Here is a 26,037-nt window from a genome sequence, read left to right as displayed (position 1 = left end):
CCTTCAGTCGTCTTCCCACAAAGTGGCCCAAAAATAGCAGAGCGGTCCCGTTCTGACAAACATGAAACGCCCAAGAATGCAGTGGAAAACATAAAAGAGCAGCTCCGTCTGAATGGCGGGAGTGGGCTCCTCCATACTCCTGACGGAACAAGGCCGCTCATCTGGCTCTGTTCAGCATGCGGTCTGACAGCTAATGTGGTTATGTGGATAAACACTGTTTGCCTTATCGCGACTGATACAGACACATGTACGGTGGTGACGGATCTGTGTCGCCCCCCTAGAATGAGGACTGTTTAAAGAACACAACAAAAAAAAACAAGCCAAATATCTTTGTTAGCCACTTTGCAAAGGCGTCTATAAGTAGCCATTTTTTTTAGCTTCATTTAGTTCAGTTGTGTTTAGTGTACTGACCCCCTAAAAAGCAGCCCAGGGTGGACAGCTTACGTTATGAAAAGAACTCGATTGACTAAGGAAAAAAAAGAGAAAAAAAGAGAGAGAGACCACATTTGCATTTGAATATGTTGGTTTGCTGTTCTCCCAGCAAACTCTTCTGTTTATTAAAGAGGAATTTTTGTGGTTATATAAAAATGAGGTTTAGAAAACATTAACTACACTAAGCACTGTGTGGGCATCCACGTTTCTGCTATCAGACACATACAGATTATTTTAGTGCGAGTTCCCACACTACCGCTTCACAGACTTCAAGACTTAGATTTACAAGAATCACCTTCATCGAAAGAAAGGTCACGGCACGGCAACACACAGTCATGTAGAAAGATCATAGAAATGTTACTTGCAAATAGAAGATGCAGGGGACACTCTGCGTGACATGGGAACAGTGTGAAGAAGAAAGCTCAAGTGGTTTGGCAGTGCAAAAAGGTCTGTATGCAAAATCAAACGCAGTCGCTATGCTTTCCAAACACAGAACATAAGTTCAAAAATCAAATAAACCTGATTATCACCTACATCACATGCAGCCAACATCAGCCAAGAGATGTCAGATAGGTAATGTGCGCTTCTTTAGTTTACAACTGGAGATGCTAGGCTAACGTTGCTACCAAACACTGAACTTAAACTTCTTTAATGGCCTAAAAGGACTCGACTAGAGGTGCAACCACTAATCAACTTAGTCGTCTAAAATTGTCAATTACATTAGCTGGCAACTAATTTGATAGCTGATTAGTTGGTGGTCATCACACATGTTTCTTGCGCTAACTAAAAACGGTTCAGGAAACATGAACCGTGGATTAATCGCCAAACTTTAACCATAACAGTGTGGAATACAGTTTTACTGCCACTGTTACGTTTTTACATTAAAAAATTCCAATAATATGGACACATAGTTGCAGTAACAAACATACAGACTGACTGGCTCTCTGTCATGTGAATGGAGCATGTGCCTAAAACTGTTACAGAGCCATAAGGCAACACAGCCACACAGCTGCAGCTCCATCACTCTGACGTGTGAGTGGAGAGCAGAGTTCTATTAGTGTGAGGCAAAAACAGAGGTAAAAACAAGTCAATTTAGAGGCATTATAAATGAGGAGACGTCACTGGTTGAAATATGAATGGGAGTTCTCATAACGCTCAACATGCCGTCTTTTTACACATGAAGTCCCGTCCTTCAGCAACAAGAGCTGATCAGCTTCCTGGTTATGGATAAAGTTTCGCCCTTCAACAAAAAGAACAAGGTGGTTGACGTGGCTCTGGCCAGATTGTGTCAAAATAAAACACGAGTGTAGACTAAAATTATGGTTTCTTTTTTGATTTTCACAAAATTATGGTGAACTAATTGAAGGACAGCTGATTTAGTTTTGTTATATTTTACTGTTGCAAATCCTTGGTTTTAAATTTGGAAAGAAAAAAATTATTGATTATTTATTAATCTTTTATATTGTCACGTCTCTGCAGAGTACCTCAGCGATTTTCCAGAATCCTCTGGGAGACACTAGCAGTGATTATATGACTTCAACCGGCCATTCATGCTCTGTCATCTAACTTCTAATCAGTAACACCTGTTTTACCTCTGATTAGCATAGTATTTAAGCCCGAGAATAGAATAGACATTTGCAAAGTATTGTATCCCTGTTTGGCGATCTACTAAGCAATATTTCCTATGTATGACATTACATTTTTCCTTACCCTTTGGACTTTTGTAGTGTGTTTTGTTACATTGGATTTTGACCTACTGCCTGTATATGCTTTTTGCCTTTTGGATGTATCCATGTGTTATTTTCATCCTGTTTTGACTTCCAGAACTGATCATAGCCTGTTTGTGGTCTCTGACTTTGGATTACAACCTTTTTATTAAAGCCTCTTTTTCTATTCAACACTGCAAGCGTCTGACCTTGTGTGGCACATTACATATCTTAGCAGGACTGTTCATTAAAAGAGTGAATGTTTAGTTAGTTTAGTAGTGAGTGTAAGTTATTCATCTTCTCTGTTTTTTAGCAGACATATAAAACATCATCCAGCTGAGTTTGAAAGTTGATGGGTACATCAGTTATTTGGTAATTGTGTGTTTCATAATCATAAGTGATTATTCATTTTAAAAGTAAATGTTTGTTGCAGTCCTACTCTCAACCTGCTTAAAACGCATCGACATGGTTTAGAACATGATGTGTCTTACTTAATATGATTTATCCAAGTGATTCAACCCATTTTGTTTACGTAGCTGTGATAATCTGGACAGGTATTTACAGAAATTAGCTGGGTGACAGTGTCCAGTGTTTGTTTTGCAACATTAGCCTGACATCTCCAATTGTGAACTAAAGAAAAATTCTGATATCAAATAAGTCTTGGCCGATCGACTGCATCTGAGGTAAGTGACGCATCCTGTTCATGTTCTGATTTTTACCGAACTATTCTTTTAAAGACAGTAATACATAAATGGCAATATGCACGTTAATGTACATTTCCATCCTTTAACAGAGCAACATACGCAGGGATGTGAGGTCATAATATTTACAGGCGTGAGTTAAGAATCCATGTGCTTTTACAGTACAACTGGTAATCACCCCTCTGCCTGGAGATCTGCCTTCCCCCAGTTTCAAGTCATTAGCTGGATTGGGTGTGGAACGCTAATGGATAGGAGCTCTCCAAGAGCAGGGTTGGTAAACTCTATAGTACAAGGTGTGGCATTGTTGGCACGAACTAGGGGTGTAAAAATTTGAAGATGACAATTCAACTGCATTGGCTTTGGACTGTCAGTTCAATTTCACTGAATTAGAATGATACACAGTCAGCTTTGTGCCAAAATGAAAATCACTATTTTCAAGAGTACAAATCCAACATATATATATTTGTATATTTAGAAATTTGTATTTATAAATAATGCTAAACACTGTATGTGTATTCATTACACAATATATCTTAGCAAGTGAAAACATTTTAAATCTAGTCAAAATTCCCAATGAGGTTGTATTATATATAATATTTTATATAAAATTATTTATCCTATTTCCAGCTTTATGTTCTGTTTATCTAAGGAAATTGTCAAATTTTTTTGGCAGATAATTTAGATTATTTTCTCAATAATTCTTCTCTCACACATGTGCTGAGACAGCTTTGATGAGATATGGTATCTACCAGAGGTGGTAATTCTACCCCAGGAGCTGCAGCAGAGCCATCCAGGAAGCTGAATCAACATCCTAGGCTGGAGTTTTACTTTCTGGACCTGGATTTGCCATTGTTTATTGCATTTAGTGGTAATGAAACAGGAAGGTTATGTGTAGGATTTTAGGCCAGACTTGGTAAAACTACTGTGATCATCTATCTGCACAAGACAAGGCAAATTAGTCACAGCTGATAGGCTGACCTGGCTCACATGCAGCCGTGAAATGGAGGTGATGAATTTGTAGGACTCTGGGTGGCAAAACACAGCCACATTTGGCTGCAGTTGGGCCTGTTATGGCCCAAAATAGAAATGCTGGACAAACGATTTACAAGGCTGCATGTGGGCCAGATGTGGCCCTAAGTTCTAATGTAATATCAAACTTGATACAGCTGTGCCAGTTTTGGTCCATAATACACTTGCCATTGCCACAATTCACTCGTAAATATCTTAACTGTGCTCTATTTGACTCCGAATTCGTGAGTACTTACAAATTTTATTGAGTGAACTGACGGAAATTGTTCGTTCACATATGCTACTGCAAACTTTTAACGTTAAAAAAATGATGCAGTGTATTTTGTACATAATTTTGGCCTTGCTGTTGTCTTTTTATACAGATGATGTAACATCCTGTTTATTGGGACTTTTATGGAGATTATTAACATGTAAAATGTCAAAACGTCTTAGTATGTAAGACAAAGAATATTGTCCTTACGCTTATTTTTGGCTTTTTTGGTAGAATTAAACCAATGTGTTGCAGCTTTGTATAGCTTCTAGACTTCTCTGGTAGCCCAAACAGTATTTATTATATATATATATATATAATAAATTATATATAAATAAAAAGTATATATATATATATATATAGCAGGTGAAATAAGTATTGAACACCAATTTTCTATGTAAATATATTTCTAAAGGTGATTCTTTTTCCCTGTCATTTCTCATTATTACACATAATTTATGAAAATCTACCGTTTAATTTCTTTGCATGTATGGATTGGATGGGTGTCAATAGCATCTTTAGAAATATATTTACTATTTGGTGACATGTTCAAGACTTATTTCACCCACTGTATATATTGACTCACCAAGGATTTTATCAGGAACACTATACTACTACTGGGTAAGGCCTCCTTTTAGTCTTAAAACAGTTTAAAGGAACATTATATATTGACTAGAATTAAGATTATTTCATTAGCTAAGATTTCCTTGCAGTAAATAACTGTAAACATATTAAATTGTAAGATTTAAGGGAGTTTTAAACTTAAAAAAATATTAAACATTTTTAATAACAAATCTAAATTGTACCAAAATCATGAAACCGGGGTGAAATGAGAGTTCTTGATGCACTAAATGGTATCCTACAGTATCACAATAGAATCATTCTGAGGTCAGAGATTTACACCCCTAGAGCTAACGCACACACATTGGCACAATGCATGCCTTCTGCCAGTGCTCAGCAGTGCGACCCTGCCGCTGTGTAGTTGGACATCTCCCTGCGGATGGTGCTGAAGGGGGACAGCTCCAGCTCAGTGGTGCACTCATGCTCGTTGTCGTCGCTGGCTGCGGCAGAGGAGCGTCCGGCCAGGCCGCACGACTCGCCACCACCGCAGCAGCAGCAGCAGCACTCTAGAAAGGCGCGACCGAAGGGCCGGCACAGGCAGAGCAGCAGGACAGGCGTGACTGCCGCCCGCAGGAAGAGCAGCAGCTGGCTGATAAGGTGCAGCAGGGCCATGGTGTCAGGGGGCACTCCAGCGGCCATGTAGGCTGAGGCCATGTTGCACACATTCTCAGGCACCACGCAGGCGCCGTAAACGATGGCCAGCGCAACCACTGTACAGTTCATCTGGCTCTCCAAGCGGATCTGCTTCTTGTTGCCGCGGGCACAGCCCCTCTCTGCCCGACGGATCCTCCGTGCCGTGGCCAGTGAGCTGCCAATGGTGAAGAGCGTGGGCAGGCAGAAATAGCAGCCGAAGCACCACCACAGACGTGCGCCCTCGTAGGTCAGGCCCAGGACGTAGAGTGTGTCCGGCAGCGAAGAGGAGATGCGCACCACGCAGCGCTGCTCCTCAGGCGGTTCGTCCCCTGTGGTGCCGTTCTCCGCCACCAGCTGCCGGATCAGAAGCTCGGGTAGTGCCAGGAGTAGAGCACCGATCCAGATCACGGCCAGCTTAGCTGCCGTGGACGTGCAGTTCTCAATCATCTCGTAGTACATCTGCACATTGGTGGCGGCGCGGAAACGGTCAATACAGAGGGCACACAAGGTAAAGGTTGTCACACCTAGAGAGGCCACCTGGAAAAAGAAAAAAAAAACAAAATGCAGTTCAGTTTCAGTCACAACAGAAATGGGAAAATAAGGATTAAAGCCTGACACTGATGGAAGTTTGATCGTTGGGGTCATAGAGACAAAGAGACACTTATATTTATCATCATTTATGTTGGAAACAGATGGAATTTGGCCTCCTTCTCTAACCTTATCAGTTCAGTGAACACACACATACACACTAGTAAGCAAACACACACAGTGGACATTGAAAACCTCCTTCAGTAATCGAACCCCAACCGTCTGCACCCAAGCTCAGTGGCCATAACTCCTCTAGAACAGTGAGTAGAGAGCTTCATGGAATGGCTTTCCATGGCCGAGCAGCTGCACCCAAGCCTTACATCGCGCTTCTCCGTCTGGCTATCCGATGGACGAGTCTGGGTTGGGCGGTTGCCAGGAGAACGGTGCTTGTCTGACTGCATTGTGCCAAGTGTAAAGTTAGGTGGAGGGGGGGTTATGGTGTGGGGTTGTTTTTCAGGAGTTCGGCCTCATAGTTCCAGTGAAAGAAACTCTTAATGCTTCAACATAACACAGGATTTTGGTCAATTTCATGCTCTCAATTTTGCGGGAGTTTGGGAATGGCCCCTTCCTGTTCCAACATGAAGCACCAGTGCACAAAGCAAGGTCCATGCCAGGCCTTCTCTTCCAACATCAGTGTCTTACCTCACAAATGCGCTTCTGGAAGAATGTTCACAAATTACTATAAACACACTTTTGAACCTTGTGGAAAGCCTTCCCATAAGAGCTGAAGCTGTTATAGCTGCAAAGGGTGGCCTGACCATATTAAACCCTATGAATTTAGAACGGCATGTTACTCAAGTTCATATGTGTGCGAAGGCAGGTGAGTGAATACTTTTGGCAATATAGTGTATGTGGTGGTATGGTGACTACTTTCTGACTCATTTCAAAGTGGAGGATGGGTTCCTCCTGTGAGTTTAGGTTCTGTCTAAGGTTTCTTTCTCCAGCTTTGATGATTTTTTCCATTGTCACTGTTGCCGTTGGCTTTCTTACCAAGGGTTTTGTCTTTGTCTTCTTGATCTTTTATTTCATTAATAGATTACTGTAAAGCTGCTTTGTGACATCAGTTGTAAAAAGTACATTTTTTTTTTTAAATTAAATTAAGTTTTGGGAATGCTATAGTTAAAATGAATTCAGTGTAAGGCAAAACTGGCAGATAGTAATGGAAAATAGTCCCAAAACCACCAGTCCCTCATTGTGATAAATATTGTGTTTCATAAAAAATGTCTTTAAATATTGTGATATAGTATTTTTGACATATTTCCCAACCATAGTCTTGAGTCACCTGCCTTAATGACTACCGCCCTGTTGTCCTAATCATTATTGTCATGAAGTACTTCAACTTACGCTGTACCCCCACCAATGTACGTACAAGTATAAACAGTATAAACAGTATAAAAAGTAAAAGGTTGCCACATCCTTTACTATCCACTTAGCCTTGTCCCACCTGGACAATTAGGGCCCTATATCAGAATGGTCTTTATTGACTTCACTTTAGGATTTAACACCATTATCCAGAAGCAAAGTAGCAAATTCCACTTTCTTATGCAAGCTCATCCCTCTGCAACTAGATTCAACTAGAGTCTCTGAGAGCCAGGACCCAGAACAGGACATCCTGCTCCATCACTCTGAGTCCCCCAGGGCTGTGCACTGAGCCCTCTGCTTTACACCCTGCTCACCTACAACTGTGCCGCCAGACATCACCGCCAGTTTTGCTGATGACACTACAGTTGTGGGGCTCATTTCCAACAACAGTAGGACAGCCTACAGAGAGAAGGGTGAGGCAGCTTGAGTTCTGGTGCAAGGACAACAATCTCTCTCTGAATGTCAGCAAGACAGAACAGATGAAAGAGCATTTGGTTTTCCCCCCAGGCTGTCAGATTGCTGATTGTCCTTCAGCTACAGTCAGACTCAACTACCTCATTCCTGTACCCCACTTTCATCTATTGCACTACTTGCCGCGGCCAGTCATTGTAATGTGCAATATCATGCTAGATTATCTTTACATGCGCAGGCACTTTACATGTGTTCATTGTCCACGCTTTTGACAATGATTTAAGCTGTCAAGGATTATTAGTTACTACCACTATACCGACTACTTCCTATCAGTGTACTCACTACCCAACCCATCCCCTGTACTGTCTAGTCTCTAACCTGTGCTTATACTGCCTTCATGTGCTAGACGGAAGATCCTACTTCCCACTTTCTCCCCACTGCATAATCTCAGTTCTACACCACCCAAACATTACGTTCAAATGATTTAATCATGCTGACATTTTGAATTATCGGTAAAATTCACCTTTAAGAAACCATAACTGATCCATTAAGCCACCAGTTTTCCATGCATAGAAAACTTTTTTTGACTGACTACTGAACCTCAAATGCTGGAAATACTTTTATGTGTTGTTCCCAGAATGTCAACAGGTGTGCAGAAGAACATGAAAGGCGTGTGTTTATTCCTGAAGCTTTGTAGCGGCAGACTTTTCAGTTTCTTAATGTTAAAATTAGCAGAGGAACTGCTTAATATCACTTCACTATAAATGTCAGACTAACCTCCTTCAGCAGCCTTGCTAAAGGAAACTAAACACTCCCTTCCTGCTCAGAAACTGGAGCCTGGCCATGAGTTATGATGCATAACAGGCGCCCTGTTTGGCACATGGCTCCCGGTGGACTGATGCTACAATCCCACAAATACAGAGGCAACAAAGTGTTTGTCTTCATTTCGGTAATTACAGGGCAAAACCGGCACATCAGCATCAAGGAGGAGACAATTAGGGAAAATATGCACGCTGCATTTTGCCTCAGTAGGCCTGTGCCAAGCCGCACCAACCCAACCCTTTCATCTTTAAAAGCAGTTCGAGCCAAAGCTTTGCCATTTTGACAAAACAGCACACAACGTACTGGATCCATTAAGCTCCATTAAGTCCATTAAGAAGCAGTGATGGCACAACATTAATTTATTAGGTGTGAATTGGATTTTTTGGTTGTACGTCAAGTGGCCTGCAATTTTCAGTGTCTGCTAAACCTCAGCCCATATAATCACATTCACTTGGCCATGAAAGACTACAACTGTACGTCTGGGCTGAAAAGGCATATCCAGCCTCAGCCTGCTTCTTGATCCCTGCTCTGTATGTTTGCTTACCCTGGCAGAGACATGATGAATGTTTTATCACCCACGTGCTAGGTTAGAGCACTCCTAAACACTGCGTTACTTTCAGGGAGAAGCCTTTGATCCCTATTTGTTTCTACAAAAATGTAGATCATAGTTCAGTAAGTTTAAAAGCCCATGAGCTCTGTGGTTAATGGTCTTTGTCCTTAAGCTTTAAGCACACTTGTCAGTGTTTAGTCTACTCCTCCAGGCACATGCAGCGACATACAGATGCCTCCAAAAGTACATAGTAGCCCTCGTGGCAGACCTGTGGTGACCCCTTGCTGCCTAACATGTCTAGTATCTACCACCCGTGCCATTTGGGAGCCATTTCATGATATGCAGGTTTCCTAGCAGCAGGTGATGTGCTGCTCACCATTACTGCCTTTAATAATGCTCCATTAAACTCTTGATTAAGAGGTCCTTCAGCCCAACAGAGGCAGCAGTTATTAATCTGCCTTTAGTGGTTGCTTCGAGGCAGGGTGGCTGGGGGGTGGCCGTGTTGAGGCCAACGGGGCAAGGCAATATCTCTTCAGTATTGACAAATGGGATTACAGTGAGGAAGCGCATGAGTGGGCTCCAGACAAAGGCCATTACGGTTACGGTGTTTTATATAAAGCAGACTGATGCATAAATCCTCCTGATAAAGGGCTCAGCTGTCGAAGCCAACGGCCAGCAAGATATACAGGGGATAAATCCGCTGGGGTGTCGTAAAGTGGATTTAGATCCAAACATTCTCAGAGTTGGAAGGAGGGCCGGAGGATCTGATTTGTCTTGGCTGTTGTTAAACAGACTTGTTAAAGACTAAAGTGGTTGTTTTTCAACCCAAAGCTCTTTGCTTCAGTTTCCCAGGGCACTGCAACTAGCTGGCTAACATGGAAACATCGCTTTAGTAGCTAGGAAAAGAATACCTACAATACCCATTACACAAATATGCCATACAATCATTTGGTAAGTTCTAACCTAGGTGTGAATACTATATACAATATTTAAAGACATTTTTCATCAGACATGTAATCACAGACAAAATGCATCAGTAGCGACAGACTCTTGAAAACTTCTATTCAGAAACTCCCATGCTAAATACAGTGCTTTTTATCCAATATCTGCTGCACTTCATCTATCTATCTAATTACACTTTTGATCATGAAACTTGCAGTTGATCAGTGTTCCTGAAGCACTTACAATATCCTCGATATGCTTAGAAAAGCATACTGTGTATCACAATAACAAAATTTATCGCAATATGATCAAATATTGTCATAGTGCCCAGGCCTAATTTTGAGACAATTTCACAATACACAATATTTATACATGCAGACAATATTTTGACATGCAGACAAAACGCATCAGATTCTTAAAAACTAATTTTTTAAAAATACTCTCGCATACTGAGTACAGTGTAGTGACAATACAAAATCTGCTGCCCTTTATCTAATTAAACAGCAGTAATTTCACTCTCTGTAAAGAAATGTGTAGTTGGTCAGTGTTCTTTAAACACTGAGAATATTGATGATTAGCTTGCTTGTATCACAATAACAAAAGGTATCAGTATCAATTTCTATAAAATATAGTCATATTGCCCACCTCTACTCTAGCCTCTCAAAAAAAACTTTGCACAGCTAAATGAAGCGATGGAAAAGACTAAAAATCCAATCAGTTTGCATTTTGGTTTCCCATGTGGCATTTTCTTTCCCCATTTCTCAACTCCATATGAATATACAATCTCCCTTTAACATCTGACATTTCCACACCTCATGGGTTCCTTTTATGGCACTCTTTTCAGAAGAAAAATAGAACATTTTACCATTCAACAATATGGAAAAAATGCATGAATATCTTGGTGGCTCTGAATTTGTGCACACAAAGCAGCAAGATACCCCATTCTAAAGACATTTAAATACAAATGAGAAACAAAGTCACTGACATCTACCAGTCTGGTAGGGGGGACAAAGTCATTGCTAAGGAAATGTTTCAATCTTAATATTCTAATCACTAATTATTAATATCTTAATAATTCTTATAATATTTTAAAAGCTGCATTATGAGTTTGTATTCACATAATTTTTACTTTACTTTACAAAAATTAATTGGATGACCTGAAACATTTAAATGCGGCAAACAAACAAAAACAGAAGAAACTATGATGTGGCAAAAACCTTTTCACAGCATTGTATACTTTCTAGCTAGCATTTGATAGTTAGTTTTATAGATGGGTAAAATATTATTCTGTCTACAAAGCTGTGCAGACATCATTTGCTGATGTTCACCAACCAAGTATGTTCTGCCAACATACTTTCACACAACATGATGTGTACACTAGGTAATAAATTCAATTCAATTCCTCCCACTGTTCCATTTTGATTTTGAGTTAGGTCTGTTTTGGACAGACTGTCGCTTTTGCTTAATGCACAGCTCTGCAGATTCACACAAGACATAGCTAAGGGTTTCTGCATTGTGCCTTGCATCTTTGCAGACGTATAAATCAGCACTGCACTGATTTTGATAAAAAAACAACTTTGGAATAGGAATACATGAATTTGCCCCTTGTCTACTTATATTATGGGCTCCAGTTATACAGTATTTTGCTGCAGCACCACAAATTTGGGGTGTGTTTATGCAGACTGCGGCTGTGGGGGAACTTTGAGTAGTGTGGGTTTTAATGGCTAAATTCCATGTACTACATTTTCAAGTTCAGTGAATTTTTGCACAAATTAATTGATTGCCCTCTGATTGATAAAATCGACTCAAGTGAGGAATTCTGCTTAACATTAATAAAACAAGCGACAGTGATGTTGCTACTGTGATGTAAAAAGACAAATGATGCATCAACAAACTCGAAGCAGGGCAGCGAAGAAGACAGAGCCTGGAGGCAGGAGGTTTCCAAACAACCGAAAGAGAGGCAACTGGCTGTGGAATGCGGTGAAGTGAAACAGTGTGGCAGAGCTTGGCGAGAGAGCGATGCTATGGCACCAAAAGGTGCCTGGTAAGTGCAAGCCACACAGCAGCAAGAGGTGACACAGCAGCATGGCAGGACACTGGACAGCGCAGTACAGTTCTGTTTAGTGCTAGAGGGGCACTACAAATGTTTGTAAAATTGCCACAGGAGCAACACAACAACTTGACTCAGGCTGGATTTCTCAGGGAGTATGTCTGACTATCAGTTCATGACCTAAAGTTCAAGTGCAGTTAGGTTATGCAGCAGACTAATGATTTTTGGACATGCACACAATTATGTCCACCTCTAAATTAAGGTTTTGGAGAGGCCAAGTTAAAGTCCTGACTTGAAGCCCATCATGATTCTGTGGCAATACCTTAAATGGGCAGTTCATACTCCAAAACCCCTTACATGTAGCAGAATTAATACAATTATACAAAGAGTGGGCCGAAATTCCCTTACAGCGATGAACATATGTGGACAAAATTGTTGGTACCTGTCAGGCGGTACCGGTACCGGTTCAAGTGACTCTCAAGCCAAGGCGGCGCCCATCGCGCCCTTTCAAGTCAAGACAACGCCCAGTGCGCCCTCTCAGGTCACGGCGACGCTCAGCGTGCCCTCTCAAGTCCCGTCGCCGGCCCCGCCCGCCTCATAAGTCATGCCGGCAGCCCCGTCCGCCTCTGTTCATGTTTCGGCAGTGGCATCAGCGCCTCCTATCAGGCAAGCAGTGCCAGCTGTCCCAGTTTCAAGATCTGGTCTGGCGGAGGTACCCGTGAGTGCCCCAAGGCGAGCAGTGCTGGCTGCCCAAGTTTTGGCCTTGGCGGTGCTTGACGGTACTGTCAGGTCCACTGCGTCGGCGGTCCCAAGCCGCGGCCCACAGGCCTTTTAAGTTGATGTTCTGTTGATTTCCTCATTCACGGACTTTACGTTCAGAGTTCATGTTCACGTCATTTGCCACGGACTTTTATGTTGACAGTTAGCTTATGTATCACGCCATGTTTTATGTTGTGTTCATGTGTGTCTGATTTGCATTTATTAATTTGATTCACCTGGGGCTGGGGTATTTAGGGAGCTAACGTGAATTCACCGTTCTGAGCCAACCTGCCAAACCTGCCAAAGCCAAGCTTTGTAAAGCGCATCGTTAGAGATTCACGAGGATGTCCATAGGAGTCCTTCACGTTTTCTGTGTTAAACTCGGCTGTTGCCGTTGCTAACCTGGAGTGTTGACGTCTGTCCAAGTAGTCTAGGACCTTGTTAGTGCTTCAAGAGGACGTCTACGAGAGTCTGTCACAGTTCAGTCCTGCTGGACTATCCATGTTCATGAGAGTAGTACTGCTCTGGTTTGTTCGCCTCTGGGAAACGGCCCTTTAGATCCCTTTGTGGTTACGTCTCGTAAGTTTTGTTGTGCCTGACGAGCGTGGTTTACTTTCTTTCCTTGCTTTTTTACTGGCACTGCCAGTGTACTTAGTTCCTGGTTATATCTCCCTGTTTTTGTTAGATCGTTCACGCCTAGCTCCCTGGCAATCCACCAGCCTCAGGTGGCTTTCTTGTTTTGCCCTGTTTGCTTTGTCACGTGTTTGTGTTCTGTTACTAGTTTTACTCTGTACTTTGCTGCCACTTCTGCTTTCTGTTTACCCCCTGTTTTTGTGTATTAAAGTTCTTGCATTGCACCGTCCCTGCGAGTGTTCACCAGTCATTGTCAGACCTAGCCAGTCATGACAGTACCCTTCGGTTAATGTAAGAAAAACCCACAATGGTCACAGAGATAACTTGAATCTGACAAAAGTAATAATAAATAACAATGCTATGAAAATTAACAAATGAAAGTCAGACACTGCTTTTCAACCATGCTTTAACAGAAGTATTAAAAAAAATTTACTCATGAAACAGGCCTGGACTGAAATGATGGTACCCTTAACTTAATATTTTGTTGCACAACCTTTTGAGGCAATCACTGCAATCAAACGATTCCTGTAACTGTCAATGAGACTTCTGTACCTCTCATTTTGGCCCACTCCTTATGAGCAAACTGCTCTAGTTGCCTCAAATTTGAAGGGTGCCTTTTCCAGACAACATGTTTCAGCTCCTTTCAAAGATGCTCAATAGGACTTAGGTCAGGGCTCATAGAAGGCAACTTCAGAATAGTCCAATGTTTTGCTCTTGTTTTTAGCTGTGTGTTTTGGGTCATCATCTTGTTGCAAGACCCATGTCCTGCGACTGAGACCAAGCTTTCTGACACTGGGCAGCACATTTCTCTCTAGAATCCCTTGATAGTCTTGAGATTTCATTGTACCCTGCACAGATTCAAGACACCCTGTGCCAGATGCAGCAAAGCAGCCCCAGAACATAACAGATCCTACTCCATGTTTCACAGTATGGACAGTGTTCTTTTCTTGATATGCTTAATTTTTTTGTCTGTAAACATAGAGCTGATCTGTCCATAGGACATTCTCCTAGAAGCTTTGGGGCTTGTCAACACGTAGTTTGGCAAATACCAGTCTTTTTTATGATTTGTTTTCAACAATGGTGTCCTACTTGGTCATCTCCCAAGAAGTCCACTTTGGCTCAAACAATGATGGATGGTGCGATCTGACACTGATGTTCCTTGAGCTTGAAGTTCACCTTTAATCTCTTTAGAAGTTTTTCTGGGCTCTTTTGTTACCATTCGTATTATCCATCTCTTTGATTTGTCATCAATTTTCCTCCTGTGGCCATGTCCAGGAAGGTTGGCTACAGTCCAATGGATCCTAAATTTCTGAATAATATGTGCAACTGTAGTCACAGGAACATCAAGCTGCTTGGAAATGATCCTATAACCTTTACTTTTAACATGCTTGTCTATAATTTTCTTTCTAATCTCTGGAGACAACTCTTTCCTTCGCTTCCTCTAGTCCATGTTAAGTGTAGTACACACCATGTCACCAAACAGCACAGTAACTACCTGTAGCCCTATATATAGGCCCACTGACTGATTATAAGATTGTAGACACCTGTGATGCTAATTAGTGGACACACCTTGATTTAACATGTCCCTTTGGTCACATTATTTTCAGGGGTACCATCATTTTTGTCCAGGCCTGTTTACTGAGTTTACTTTTTTAAATAATTCTGTTGAAGCATGGTTCAAAATCAATGTCGGATTTTCATTTGTTCATTTTCATTGAATTTCTGACCATTGTGGGTTATTCTTTCATTAACCGAGGGGTACCAACAATTTTGTCCACGTATGTAAAAGACTCATCTAGTTGCAATTATCGCAAATGTTTAATTGTACATAATTCATGTAGTTATGCCAGCATTCTGTTTGTGTGCATTCCCTGGATGCCCACCCAAAAGGAACGTGCATAAAGGCCTGAACTTCTTTAAAGTACTATCACATAAAACCTGGATACGCTTCTTAGTTGGTCATGGACATCACTAAGGACAGCTTTAGTAACTTCACTCAGACAGCAGGTTGCATAGATCAAGCGCCTTTTACACCTTGAGGAGAAGCCCAGCTAAACCCCTGGCTCTCACATTGCCTGAAAGCTGGGGTTTTAGCCCGACTCGTTCTCACCCTGTGGGCAGAGCATAGCGCTGTGAGAAAGAGCCGGGTTGTGTAACCAGGCTATACCTCTTGGTGGTAGAGCTCCACTTGGAGCTGAAAGATAATACACCAAGTAGAAGCTTCTGAAATCCAGATATGTCACTGCTCTGTGAGGTCATGTCCAAGCTTGAAGCTCGAAGGTTCTTACATTTGCTCCACTTTGTTGTGTATCTCTATATGGGCTCCATTACAGCTATCAAAACCTCATGGAATCCTAAAGACCCATAAATCACAATCGCAATTCAAAGAAAAAAGCTGAAAAGTTCAACTTTGTTGTGTGCATGGCCATTATAACAAAAACAACATTTTACAACATTTTGGGTTATTCGACACCCCCAAACTAAATTAGTGGAGGCAATGATGCACCAATCTTGAGAAAAGCCATGGTAGTGTTAGAACAGCCCGAGTGATGGTGAAAAAAATGTAAAAATAGAATGAAATTACAACTGCAGGATTGCTACAGGAAACAGCAAGACGTTACTGCTTGCTGCATGCATGTGTCTTACATAAAAACACTAACTAGCTAAAAATAGCTAGCTTTCTGCACATCCCATCTATCTCTCCAGTGGAGTTTCAAAGGCGCTCCCTGTCAGGAATGTGGACATGTCAGGCCTTGATCGCTGAATTACTTACAAGGGCCACGATCTGTGCAGCTTCCTAAAGTTACATGTAAGCGCTGGTTGAAACACCGGTTGACTCTTGGCAGACAAAACACCTGAGGCTGTTTGTACTTCCTAAATACCTGCTTTGCTGCACATACAACTTTTATGTCGCAGAGCTCTGGTGTTAAACTGCAGTTTAAACAAACTTATTCACCAAAGAAGTTTGGCATGAACCGTATTTGGCTGAACAAGATGCACACTGATCCAAAACCAAACCCCCTCCAGCTCACAAGCTGTCTGCACGAGGGGAGAAGTGAGGGGATGTGTATGAGGGAGTGCCAGGTTTAAACTAATCTGCAGAGACACACTCCTCTATGAACACACTGAGTCACCGAGTCAGTTCTGGCAGCTTCTCTACTGGTCTCAGATAAATGACCAAGCGCTGGCTCCTCAAGATGCACTTGACCTAACTCTCAGTCGGAGGCAGCGCATTTCAGAAGTTTCCCTGTGCAAAGGCAGTCCCTGCAGGCCTGGAAGAGGCCAGAGAAAGCCTTCCAATATTTTTCTAAATATTACATATAGACTCAAACTTAATGCCAATGTTCGCTTAGGTATGACATTAGTTACTTTGAAATTTTTAAATAGACCTCAGCTTTTTTAGTCCAGGTCCCATGAGGACCTCCTTTGCTTAGGGGACCTGGAAAAGTGAGTTGCACTATTCCCACATCTGGGATGGGCCAGTCAGCAGCATAAAAGTACACCACATCTGTTCCATACTGTCAATTGCCTTGGACAATCCTTCTGACATTGTAGAACGTCTCTGTATTTACTAAGATAACTGAAATTGACTGGAATAGCTGACGTTTGGGAGGAGGACAATGCCTGTATCTCCGTGACCATTCTATCCAACATCCCTCTGTTTCCTGTGACAAAGTTTACGCACCATACCGCCATCCCATCCATTATCTGTTCTTCAGTCCTTTCTCAGTTCTACCCATTTTCATCAAGGGAGCCCAAGCCCAAGCCCACTGTACTTGTGAGTTCTGCGTTATGCTGAGTTTAATTAAAAGACAGAGCAAGTAAACCTGGATAATCCACTCTACTAAATAAAAGCCACACACATTTTGGAGGCTTTATCCTCCAAATGTGTGTGATTTGAGCCTCACTTGGCTGGAATACAGTCAGTACTGTGAAGTTTAGCCTGCTAGTTTGTAAGTGGGCTTTTAGACAATTCTGTGATATAAATATTGTTGTCCTGCTGTGTCCTGCTTACTAAAGTAATGCTTACCAGCTTCTGTCTCCTAAATCAGAGCAGTTTGTAATTGTCAGACTGACAGTTCAATACATATTTCATTTTGTTTGAGTTCAGTTTAAAAATAGCATGGATGAGATTGCATGGAAGCCACATGAATGTGAAACCATCTGCACTACTTGCACAAATTACTTTTTGCCCCTGTAAATAACATATACCTTTTGAGACAGTATGATACAAAAAAAGTGGACAGCCTAAAAGCTGTCTTGTAAGAAGTGCATTGGTAGGGCTTATGACAACAAATAATTACAATAGATAAGATCAGATCAGATCTGGGTTTTGTGCCCTTGTATAATGGTCTTGGGGTGACTGCCGGTAAATTTCCAGGACATTACTTGCTGATGTATAGCTATTAGAAGCCCAAACGTATGGCCAGCCAGACAAACAATGATATCATTGTGTTCAAAGTCAACAATCATCGTCGTCATACAGAAAAAAAATAAGAAACAGTATATATAGTGAAATAATAGTGTCCTCTCAGTATGCCAATGTCAAAATGGCTAAACAATTCTACCCTGTATGCTGTACTGAACAATTACACTTATTGTATTTATTTCAATAATTTAATCAATGATGATTTAGTTCCCTATAGTTTGATTATCATGGCATTAGTGCTAGATAGATAGATAGATAATCGTACATTTATTACGTAAATCAGGGTACAGACAGGTAAAGCTTTTTTGGTACCTACATTTCCACAAATCAGGGAAGAATCCAGCTGGATGCTTTTAACCCTTTGTTACCAGCTAACCTTAAATTAGGATTTCCTTGGCTTTTCCCTATGTCCCATGCATTGCTCTTTCAGTGCAGCACTAACATTCAGTATTCTGACTTTTAACATTATAACTGCTGACTGTTTCCTTAACTGACCATTTTAACTGACCGGGTCCCACACTTTTTCATCCTCTTTGCAGAGGAGACACAGCCACAGATCTCTCCTTTAACTGTCATTTGCTTTTTGGGGAAGTACAGAAAATCGTAAACTAGGGTTTTTGTTATACTGTTGGGTGAGCAAAATACCACGCAGCAGCTTTTAGGCACAGCAACACTATTATTTCCAATTTTGCAGCAGTAATATGAGTGTTTTCATAATACAACCATCAATTAAAGTCAACGTCTAGCAAAGGCACAAGCACAGTTACAATGGCTGTCAATGGAGGCACCTGCCCGTTGGTTTCCTTTGTAAGTAGATTTCAATAATGTCATCTGATCTTTTCTATTTAGAGGGAAATGACTGCCCAAAGTAATCGACCATATGCCGCAAATGCAGCAGACAGAGACTAGACTGTTCCTTTTAGAACAGTGCAGGCTGTGAGACAGGCATGTTCTGTGCAGCCTACACTTTGGTCTCAACTGCTTCTACTCTGGGCTCTGTGTGCGTGTGTGTATGTGTGTGAGGGAAGATGTGTGTGATATGAGGCAGTGAGTAATTGTGCCTGAGGCTTTCTCTCCTTGTGTAGTGCTCTCTCACACATTGGCCCTGCGGACTGACCACACTCATCACTTAACCCAAATTCAGTCACTCCTGATCAACGTCCAGAGCCTTCCAAACACTGGCTATAGCACACACACACACACACCCATAGGCTAATATATATACACACACGAGCAGACAGGGCCACATGTGCGCACACACTCATACACTACTAAACACATGCGATCATTCACCATTAAATACAACGACACACCATCACTCAAACTCGCATATAGACATACAGAACCATTAGCAAATACATATTTATATATAAATTTATGCACAGGCAAACATGCACACCCATGCACACATCCAGCTGTACTCTGTACACTATGCACATATGCAGTCAAACAGCATTAAATGCATGTCAAAAATAAATAATAAAGGACTTTTTAAATCGCCCATATCCCACATTCTTCTAGTGTTTTTTTTCTCCTGACCTTCATATACAGTATAAAATTTGTGATTTTAGGCACCAAAATGATTGTTTTTCATTTTTACATGACCACAATTAAACCAGCAGTTTCCTGTTGTGCATCTAAGTATATGAGTACATTTACATTTACATTTAAATTCGTTTTGATTGGATTGTGTAATGTGCTTTGTTCAGAGTAGCAATTCGTATCAGCCTGGTCTCCTAGTATTTTTTTATTTTAAAGACTAATTGTTATGTTCAGAACAAAGGCGACCTCCAGCAGCGAAGAAAAGAGTACAGGCGAGTCCTCTTAAAGTCGACTTGTCAAACTCAATGTTAAGGTAACCAAGAAAAAATAAAAAATATAAAATGTAATGTGATTACCTGTTTAATCTACATCTAAACCTAATCTAAACCTTCACTTCAATCTACACCTAAACCATATCTTAACCTACACCTAAACCATATCTTAACCTAAGCTACACCTAAATCTACATCTAAACCTAACCATGACCTACACTTTAATCTAAACCTAACCTTAACCCACACCTTAACCTACACCTAAACCTAACCATGACCTACACTTTAATATAAACCTAATCTTAACCCACACCTTAATCTACACCTAATCCTAACCATGGCCTACACTTTAATCTAAACCTAACCTTAACCCACACCTTAATCTACACCTAAACCTAACCATGACCTACACTTTAATCTAAACCTAACCTTAACCCACACCTTAACCCACACCTAAACCTAATCTTAATTTACACCTAAAACTATCCTTAATCGCTGTAAAAATAAGGGACTTTTACCTTTTTTTATTGATGTTGGTTTATTAATATTACATTTCTACGCATTAATAAACTCCAAGAACATAAACAGCAGGAGTTTCTCCAACATCATCTCCCATTACTGTTTTTCTATTCTACTTAGAGCACATGACAGAGCACATTTCTTTTTTTTTTCTTTTTTTTTTGCTTAACAGTGTTACCAGTGGACGGGTGAAAAACAACCAAATAGGTTATATATATATGGGTGGTAACATTGTTAAGCAAAATATATGTGATTTGCCATATATATATATATATATATATATATATATATATATATATATACATATACATATACATATACATATATATATATATATATATATATATATATATATGCAAAATAAACCGTTAAATGCAAATGTAGCTATAGTCTCTTTGTGGGGGGCTTGTCAGGCAATCATCATTTCCCAAAAAGGCCCCCTGCAAATTCAGAGCCTCCATAGAGGTTTCCAATAACTGCATAATGTACAAAGCATATTCAAAGTAGCTGGGGTACACATCCAAGAACAAGCACATTATATATGCCATGCGGAGGCCACCCCTGTCCCACTGCCCCTCCCTAAACCCAACAAAGCTCTCCCTCATACTAACAAAAGCAACCTGCGTCTCCCTTCATTCTCTGCAACCTCTCAGAGACTGAAAGGACAGCAAGCAAGGCTTTGTTTCCACTTCAGCACCACCGTACAAAGAGACGCCAGCCCCACATTCTCCAGCAGAAACTCCTGATTAGGGTAATGCGAGCCTCTGCTCCAGCCAGAGTTTACAGGCTGCTCTGCAAGCGTCATGCTGAGCACCAGCACATTATATATGCTGCGATGACACGGGAGGTCCATGCAGCCTACGAAACAGCTCAGGGGGTCTGGGTGTGTGCAAGTGTCTGTGCCAGCATAGGTGGAGTTATTTATATATATATATATATATATATATATATATATATATACACACACACACATATATATTATATATATTATATAATTACATTATATCATATATAATTACAATTCTATATATATATATATATATAAAATACAATTTATATATAAATAAATAATTTTTTCCTCTACAGAGAACACTATATTCTATGCATGTACTATACATCCAAATGCAGGTATTCGGCTACTTTAGGTTCCAGCCATTGCTGACACGCACACAGGCTTGTCTAGTCCCTGTTGAAAAATACTGCCAATAGAATTGACCTCTCTGAAGCAGATGAACATGACATGAACCTATTGGCACCATGCCTAATGTGAGGTGTGGGCTTGAGGGGTATTAAGACCCCAGTTTTGAGCTGATGATAGTTTGGGATGAGTTAGAGATGAGGTGGGGTGCTGATCATCCAACATCCTAACCTTACCTATGCTGTTGTCACTGCATGCAGTTAAATTCTCACAGCCTCTAAAATCTAGTAGAGCGTTCCCTGGACGGTAGAGACAGTTACTCCAACTAAAGCAGTAAAGCAGAAGGAACAATGAATGAGTACGTGTCCCAATGCTTTTGTTCATATAGCGTATCTATGAATAAATAATGCTTTAATGTGTTTATAGCTGTAATGAAACGCACATGAGGTCTCCAATTTCATTAAGGATGTTAAGTGTGATCAGCAGCGGCTGCATGTTCCGACCAGGACATAATGTGAAGCTTGCTGTTGTTCTTTACATTGTGTCCAAATTTCCTGATGAAGCAGATGAACATGACATGAACCACTGGAAATGGATATATATATGCACCTGTGTCTACTGATATTACTACTAATATTATGGATAGTGGTGTGCTTAAGAATTCAGACTCTATGTCATTACTAAACAAATGCACAGCACAGTAGTATCTAATCTAAAAATAACATTAGTTTTATCAAGAGCGCATCACTGGAACTTGTGAAGCAAGGGTTAACGCTACAGGCCCAATCTCAAATGGCTTCAACGCCCTTATATTATAGTAAACTGTATAAATCATGAAACTGTGAGTTATACACACCAAGCCAAGCACCTGGAGTTGTGTAACCTATGGTGAAATGTAACTGGAATTCTATTTGCTATATAATACACAAGTTGGGGGTAGAAGTTGGTATTTCATTACCTACCTTCCATAATCCATAATCCATACCAGATCCATTTGAGATTCAGCCACTGTTTCTATTAGATCATCCATCCTCACTAAAAATCACTATATACTGTGTTATCTCTGTATTTATCCTAATAGTTATTCTATAAGAATATAAATGCTTATTGTCTAGATAAATAGCTTTTTAAATGCCAAACACCTAAAAAGCTTTGGATCATACACTTTATTAGTAACCTTCAAGTGTATACCTGCACAGAACTGATCGCCACTATAGTTCAGCTTTAATGCTTTAACCAAAAAAGCAAGCAATACCGTCTACTTTTCAGTTTGAGTCCTGTCCTCACAAACTGTTAGAGTAGCTGATTGTAAGTCTGTATATACACTTACTGCCCGTATTATTGGAAACACCTAAAAGATCCACCATGCTGGTGTAGAGTTAGAGACTGCTGCCCATCTGTTGATGCCCAGTGTGTGGTAAATACCATCTTGGGCTTCATGGCCAGTAGTCAATGGTTTCTGACCACAGAGCTGCTCTAGATGTTTTAGGATGAGGGACTACTCTCATTCTGTGGTCAAAAACACTAAGCAGTGCCAAGTGGCTGAGTTGCATATGGGCCAGTAGTTGTACACTATTATGGTGGACGTCTGAGATAGGTGGACTTTATAAAACAGTAGGTGCCTCTGTAGGGTTGGAAGTGGGATGTGAACTACATAGTAGTGTGCATCATTTGGACATCTCTCAAATCTGGTCAGGGTGGGATCAATGCTGCGTGAATTACCTCAATGTAAGGGACGACCTTACAGGTGAACTGGCCCAGCAGCCAGGTTTTGGTCAGCTCGTGGAACACGACGAGGGGCAGGCAAAACAAGAGCATGGCGAGGTCCCAAATGGCCAGGTTGGCCAGCAGAGCGTTAGAGATGCTCCTCATGTAGTAGTTGTGGCACACCACGCACATGATGGCCACGTTGGCCGTCACGCCCACCACGAAGATGAGCAGCGAGAAGCACGTGATGGCGTACGCGCCGTACGTCTCGCTGGTGACGGGGTAGAACGGGTTGGGAAAGTACTCCTTTTCCTCATCCTCGGGGTACGGAGGGGTCATGGGCGTCGCGTCCCACGGGTCCTCCATGTGCTGGGTGTAGAACTCGACATCCCTGGTCAGGTCGAAGGGGAAGTCCGTGGAGGTGAGGGCCAGGGGCCTGGGCATGGGTTCCAGAAGGGTGAAAGAAGAAGAGGAGGTGGTGGTCCTGGCGTTCTGCTGCGACAGCCTGGAGCTCTTTAACCCCTTCTTATGGTGCTCCTTCGTGCCTCTTTTACGCCTGTCGTTCTTCAGCTCGTAGTGACCGTGACCGTGACCGTGACCGCGCCCGGGGGGCGTTTCGCCGTCCAACTTTCTCCTCCTGTTGTGTCTCCGCGAGCGCCGCTCCAAGCCCAGGCCGTTTGGCTCTGACGGCAGGTGCGCGTGCCCGTGCCGCCCCTGCCTTGAGGAGGAGTTCGTGTAGACGTCTCTGGAGCGCGAGCTGGGGCTAAAGCGCGCGAGGCCGTCCAGCCCGTGTCCATCTCCGGCTCCCCCGAGCGCGCTGCCCGCGTGGTGGAAGAGGAGCGCTGCGGACAGGAGGAAGAGGAGGAGCGGGAGCCGCATGGTGGCGCGAGCGACAGATCAGGTCAGCGCCCGCGCGCCACGTTCTGTCCGCTCCGCATCTTCCGTGGCCAGATGAGTCGTGGTCGGGGGCAGAAGGTAGGGTGAGTGAGCGAACTTTCCGCAAAGCTCCAGCATGCACGCGCCACCGCCGCTCTGATGCAAAACCGCGGTCTCGCTCAATAGCGCGCGTGCCCGGGAGCGCGAGCGCAAAGCGCCGGCCACGGCTGCATGCCGTCTGCTGCTCCTCGGGGTGCGGCAGCTTCAAGCATCCTGGGAGGAGGAGGAGGAGGAGGAGGAGGAGCGGCACTCCAATCGCTCTAGCTACGTACAAGAGGCGGAGTCAACAAGCGTTTTGTTTTCCCACCCGTATTCCGGAAAACACCGCCTCTTGCGCTATGATTGGCTGGTAGTTCACACTCACAAGCAGCCCAGCAAAGGATTCCTGGCCAGTCTGGAGGGGGTGTTGGGTTACAGGTGGGGAGATGCAAGTTGATGAGGCAGACCTGCACAATAGATGCTTCTTTAGGACCAAATTTGGTTAATGAAAGAATCTTTCAGTAGATGCGTCCTTAAAGCCCCTTTCCACTAGTATTAAATATTTAAAAATATATCTTTTTTATTTTATGTCTTTTCCACAGAATAATCATTTGCCAATGGGATGTACTTATTTATAAAGTTACATCATAGCTTAATGCTGACTTAAAATAAAATCTGCGAGTGCGTGTCGGATCGCAGAATGATTGGCAGAGGCCGTGTTTTGCATGTTTTAATAAAGTGGGGACACTGTATTATTTCAAACCATGTATTTATTGGATCTGACCGATATGAAGAGTTTTAAAACACACTTTTAAAGCAAAAAAAAAAAAAAAAAAAAAAAAAACACGAAAAGTTCCCCGTGCAATAATCTCGCAGCATGAAGCCGATATTCCACCTTAAATAATGCTGAAGTTACATTCTGCCTCCTGTGAGTGCTGCACCATTTAAGGTGGAACGGAAACTTCAAGTAAGAAACTGAAGGACAAAAACTCCAACCTCGTTTGTGCATTTGTGGAAATGTTCAAAACACAGGTGCTTGCTATTTTAGCAGACAACAAGGGAAAGACATCACATGTATCACATGCATGTTGTGCAGGAAGCTTAGCACACGGATTATCAGAGCTCAGTCAAGCCTGTGGCCTTTATCACCGCCCAACTCACGTTGATTAACACAGCTGTTGGTGTGTTGGTTGCACGCTGTTTACTGGGGTAGCAGGTTAGATGAACGTTTGGGCTTAGAGATGATTGCTGCATCACGTTCGAAGCTTAGCCAAGAGGCAACATGCATGGAAACGCTTTGTCTTTATGGGGGTAGATGCTAAATCTAATTGGTTCTTTGGCCGATCTGACGTCACTTAGGTCAATTTTAGTGCCACCCAACTTAAATCCGACAGAAGAAAACTATGATCATCATCCATTTTTCTCTGCCAGTTTTAAGTATATTATTCATAAAAACTACAGTAAGAGTGTACTTCTTTATAAAACATTAGAAAGATCCCCCTAACCCTAACCCTCTATATCAAGTCAAGTGGGTTTATTGTCATTTCAACTACATACAGAGTACACAGTGAAACGAAACAACGTTCCTCCAGGACCATGGTGCAACATAGACAGTGCATACAAGACACAAGTGCAACACAAACAAACAAGTGCGGACAGACAACACAACACAGTACAGACAGAGAATAATAAATAATTGGCGGTAGTGTGCAAGTTATATAAATGTTCTATATCAATTTGTTTTTTTTTGAGAATGTTTTTTTTTAAAAGAAATATACATCCAAGCCAATAACCATTAGGGACATTTTGTATAGAACCACTGACATTATTTAAAATCTCACTGTGTGGGAATTGAAAATATTACATGGCCAGAATAGGGACTGATTACCAAACAGGCCTACCAGGAACAGTGGCCCCAGCCACTTGTGGCCCTCAACATGCATTGGCTTTTTGGTAAGTTGGTTCACACAACTCACAGAAGCTATGCAGACATTATATACCACGTATAATATATTTTTTAAGGTGC

General features: G+C 41.8%; 1 protein-coding gene across 1 annotated transcript; it reads right to left on the bottom strand.

Annotated features, from left to right (window-relative positions):
• Nucleotides 1-505: 505 nt before the first annotated feature.
• gpr37b (G protein-coupled receptor 37b) lies at nt 506-24,240 on the bottom strand. Its single transcript, XM_072672825.1, has 2 exons — nt 23,112-24,240; nt 506-5,909 (listed from the first exon to the last, which is right to left on the bottom strand). Exons 1-2 carry the CDS (start codon nt 23,973-23,975, stop codon nt 5,073-5,075), a joined length of 1,701 nt encoding a protein of 566 aa, XP_072528926.1. The 5' UTR covers nt 23,976-24,240; the 3' UTR covers nt 506-5,072.
• Between the last annotated feature and the right edge of the window lie 1,797 nt (nt 24,241-26,037).

The sequence above is a fragment of the Salminus brasiliensis genome, chromosome 2 (genome assembly GCF_030463535.1).
Source record: "Salminus brasiliensis chromosome 2, fSalBra1.hap2, whole genome shotgun sequence".
Lineage (NCBI taxonomy): Eukaryota > Metazoa > Chordata > Actinopteri > Characiformes > Bryconidae > Salminus > Salminus brasiliensis.
This window is presented reverse-complemented; position numbering and strand designations above follow the sequence as displayed.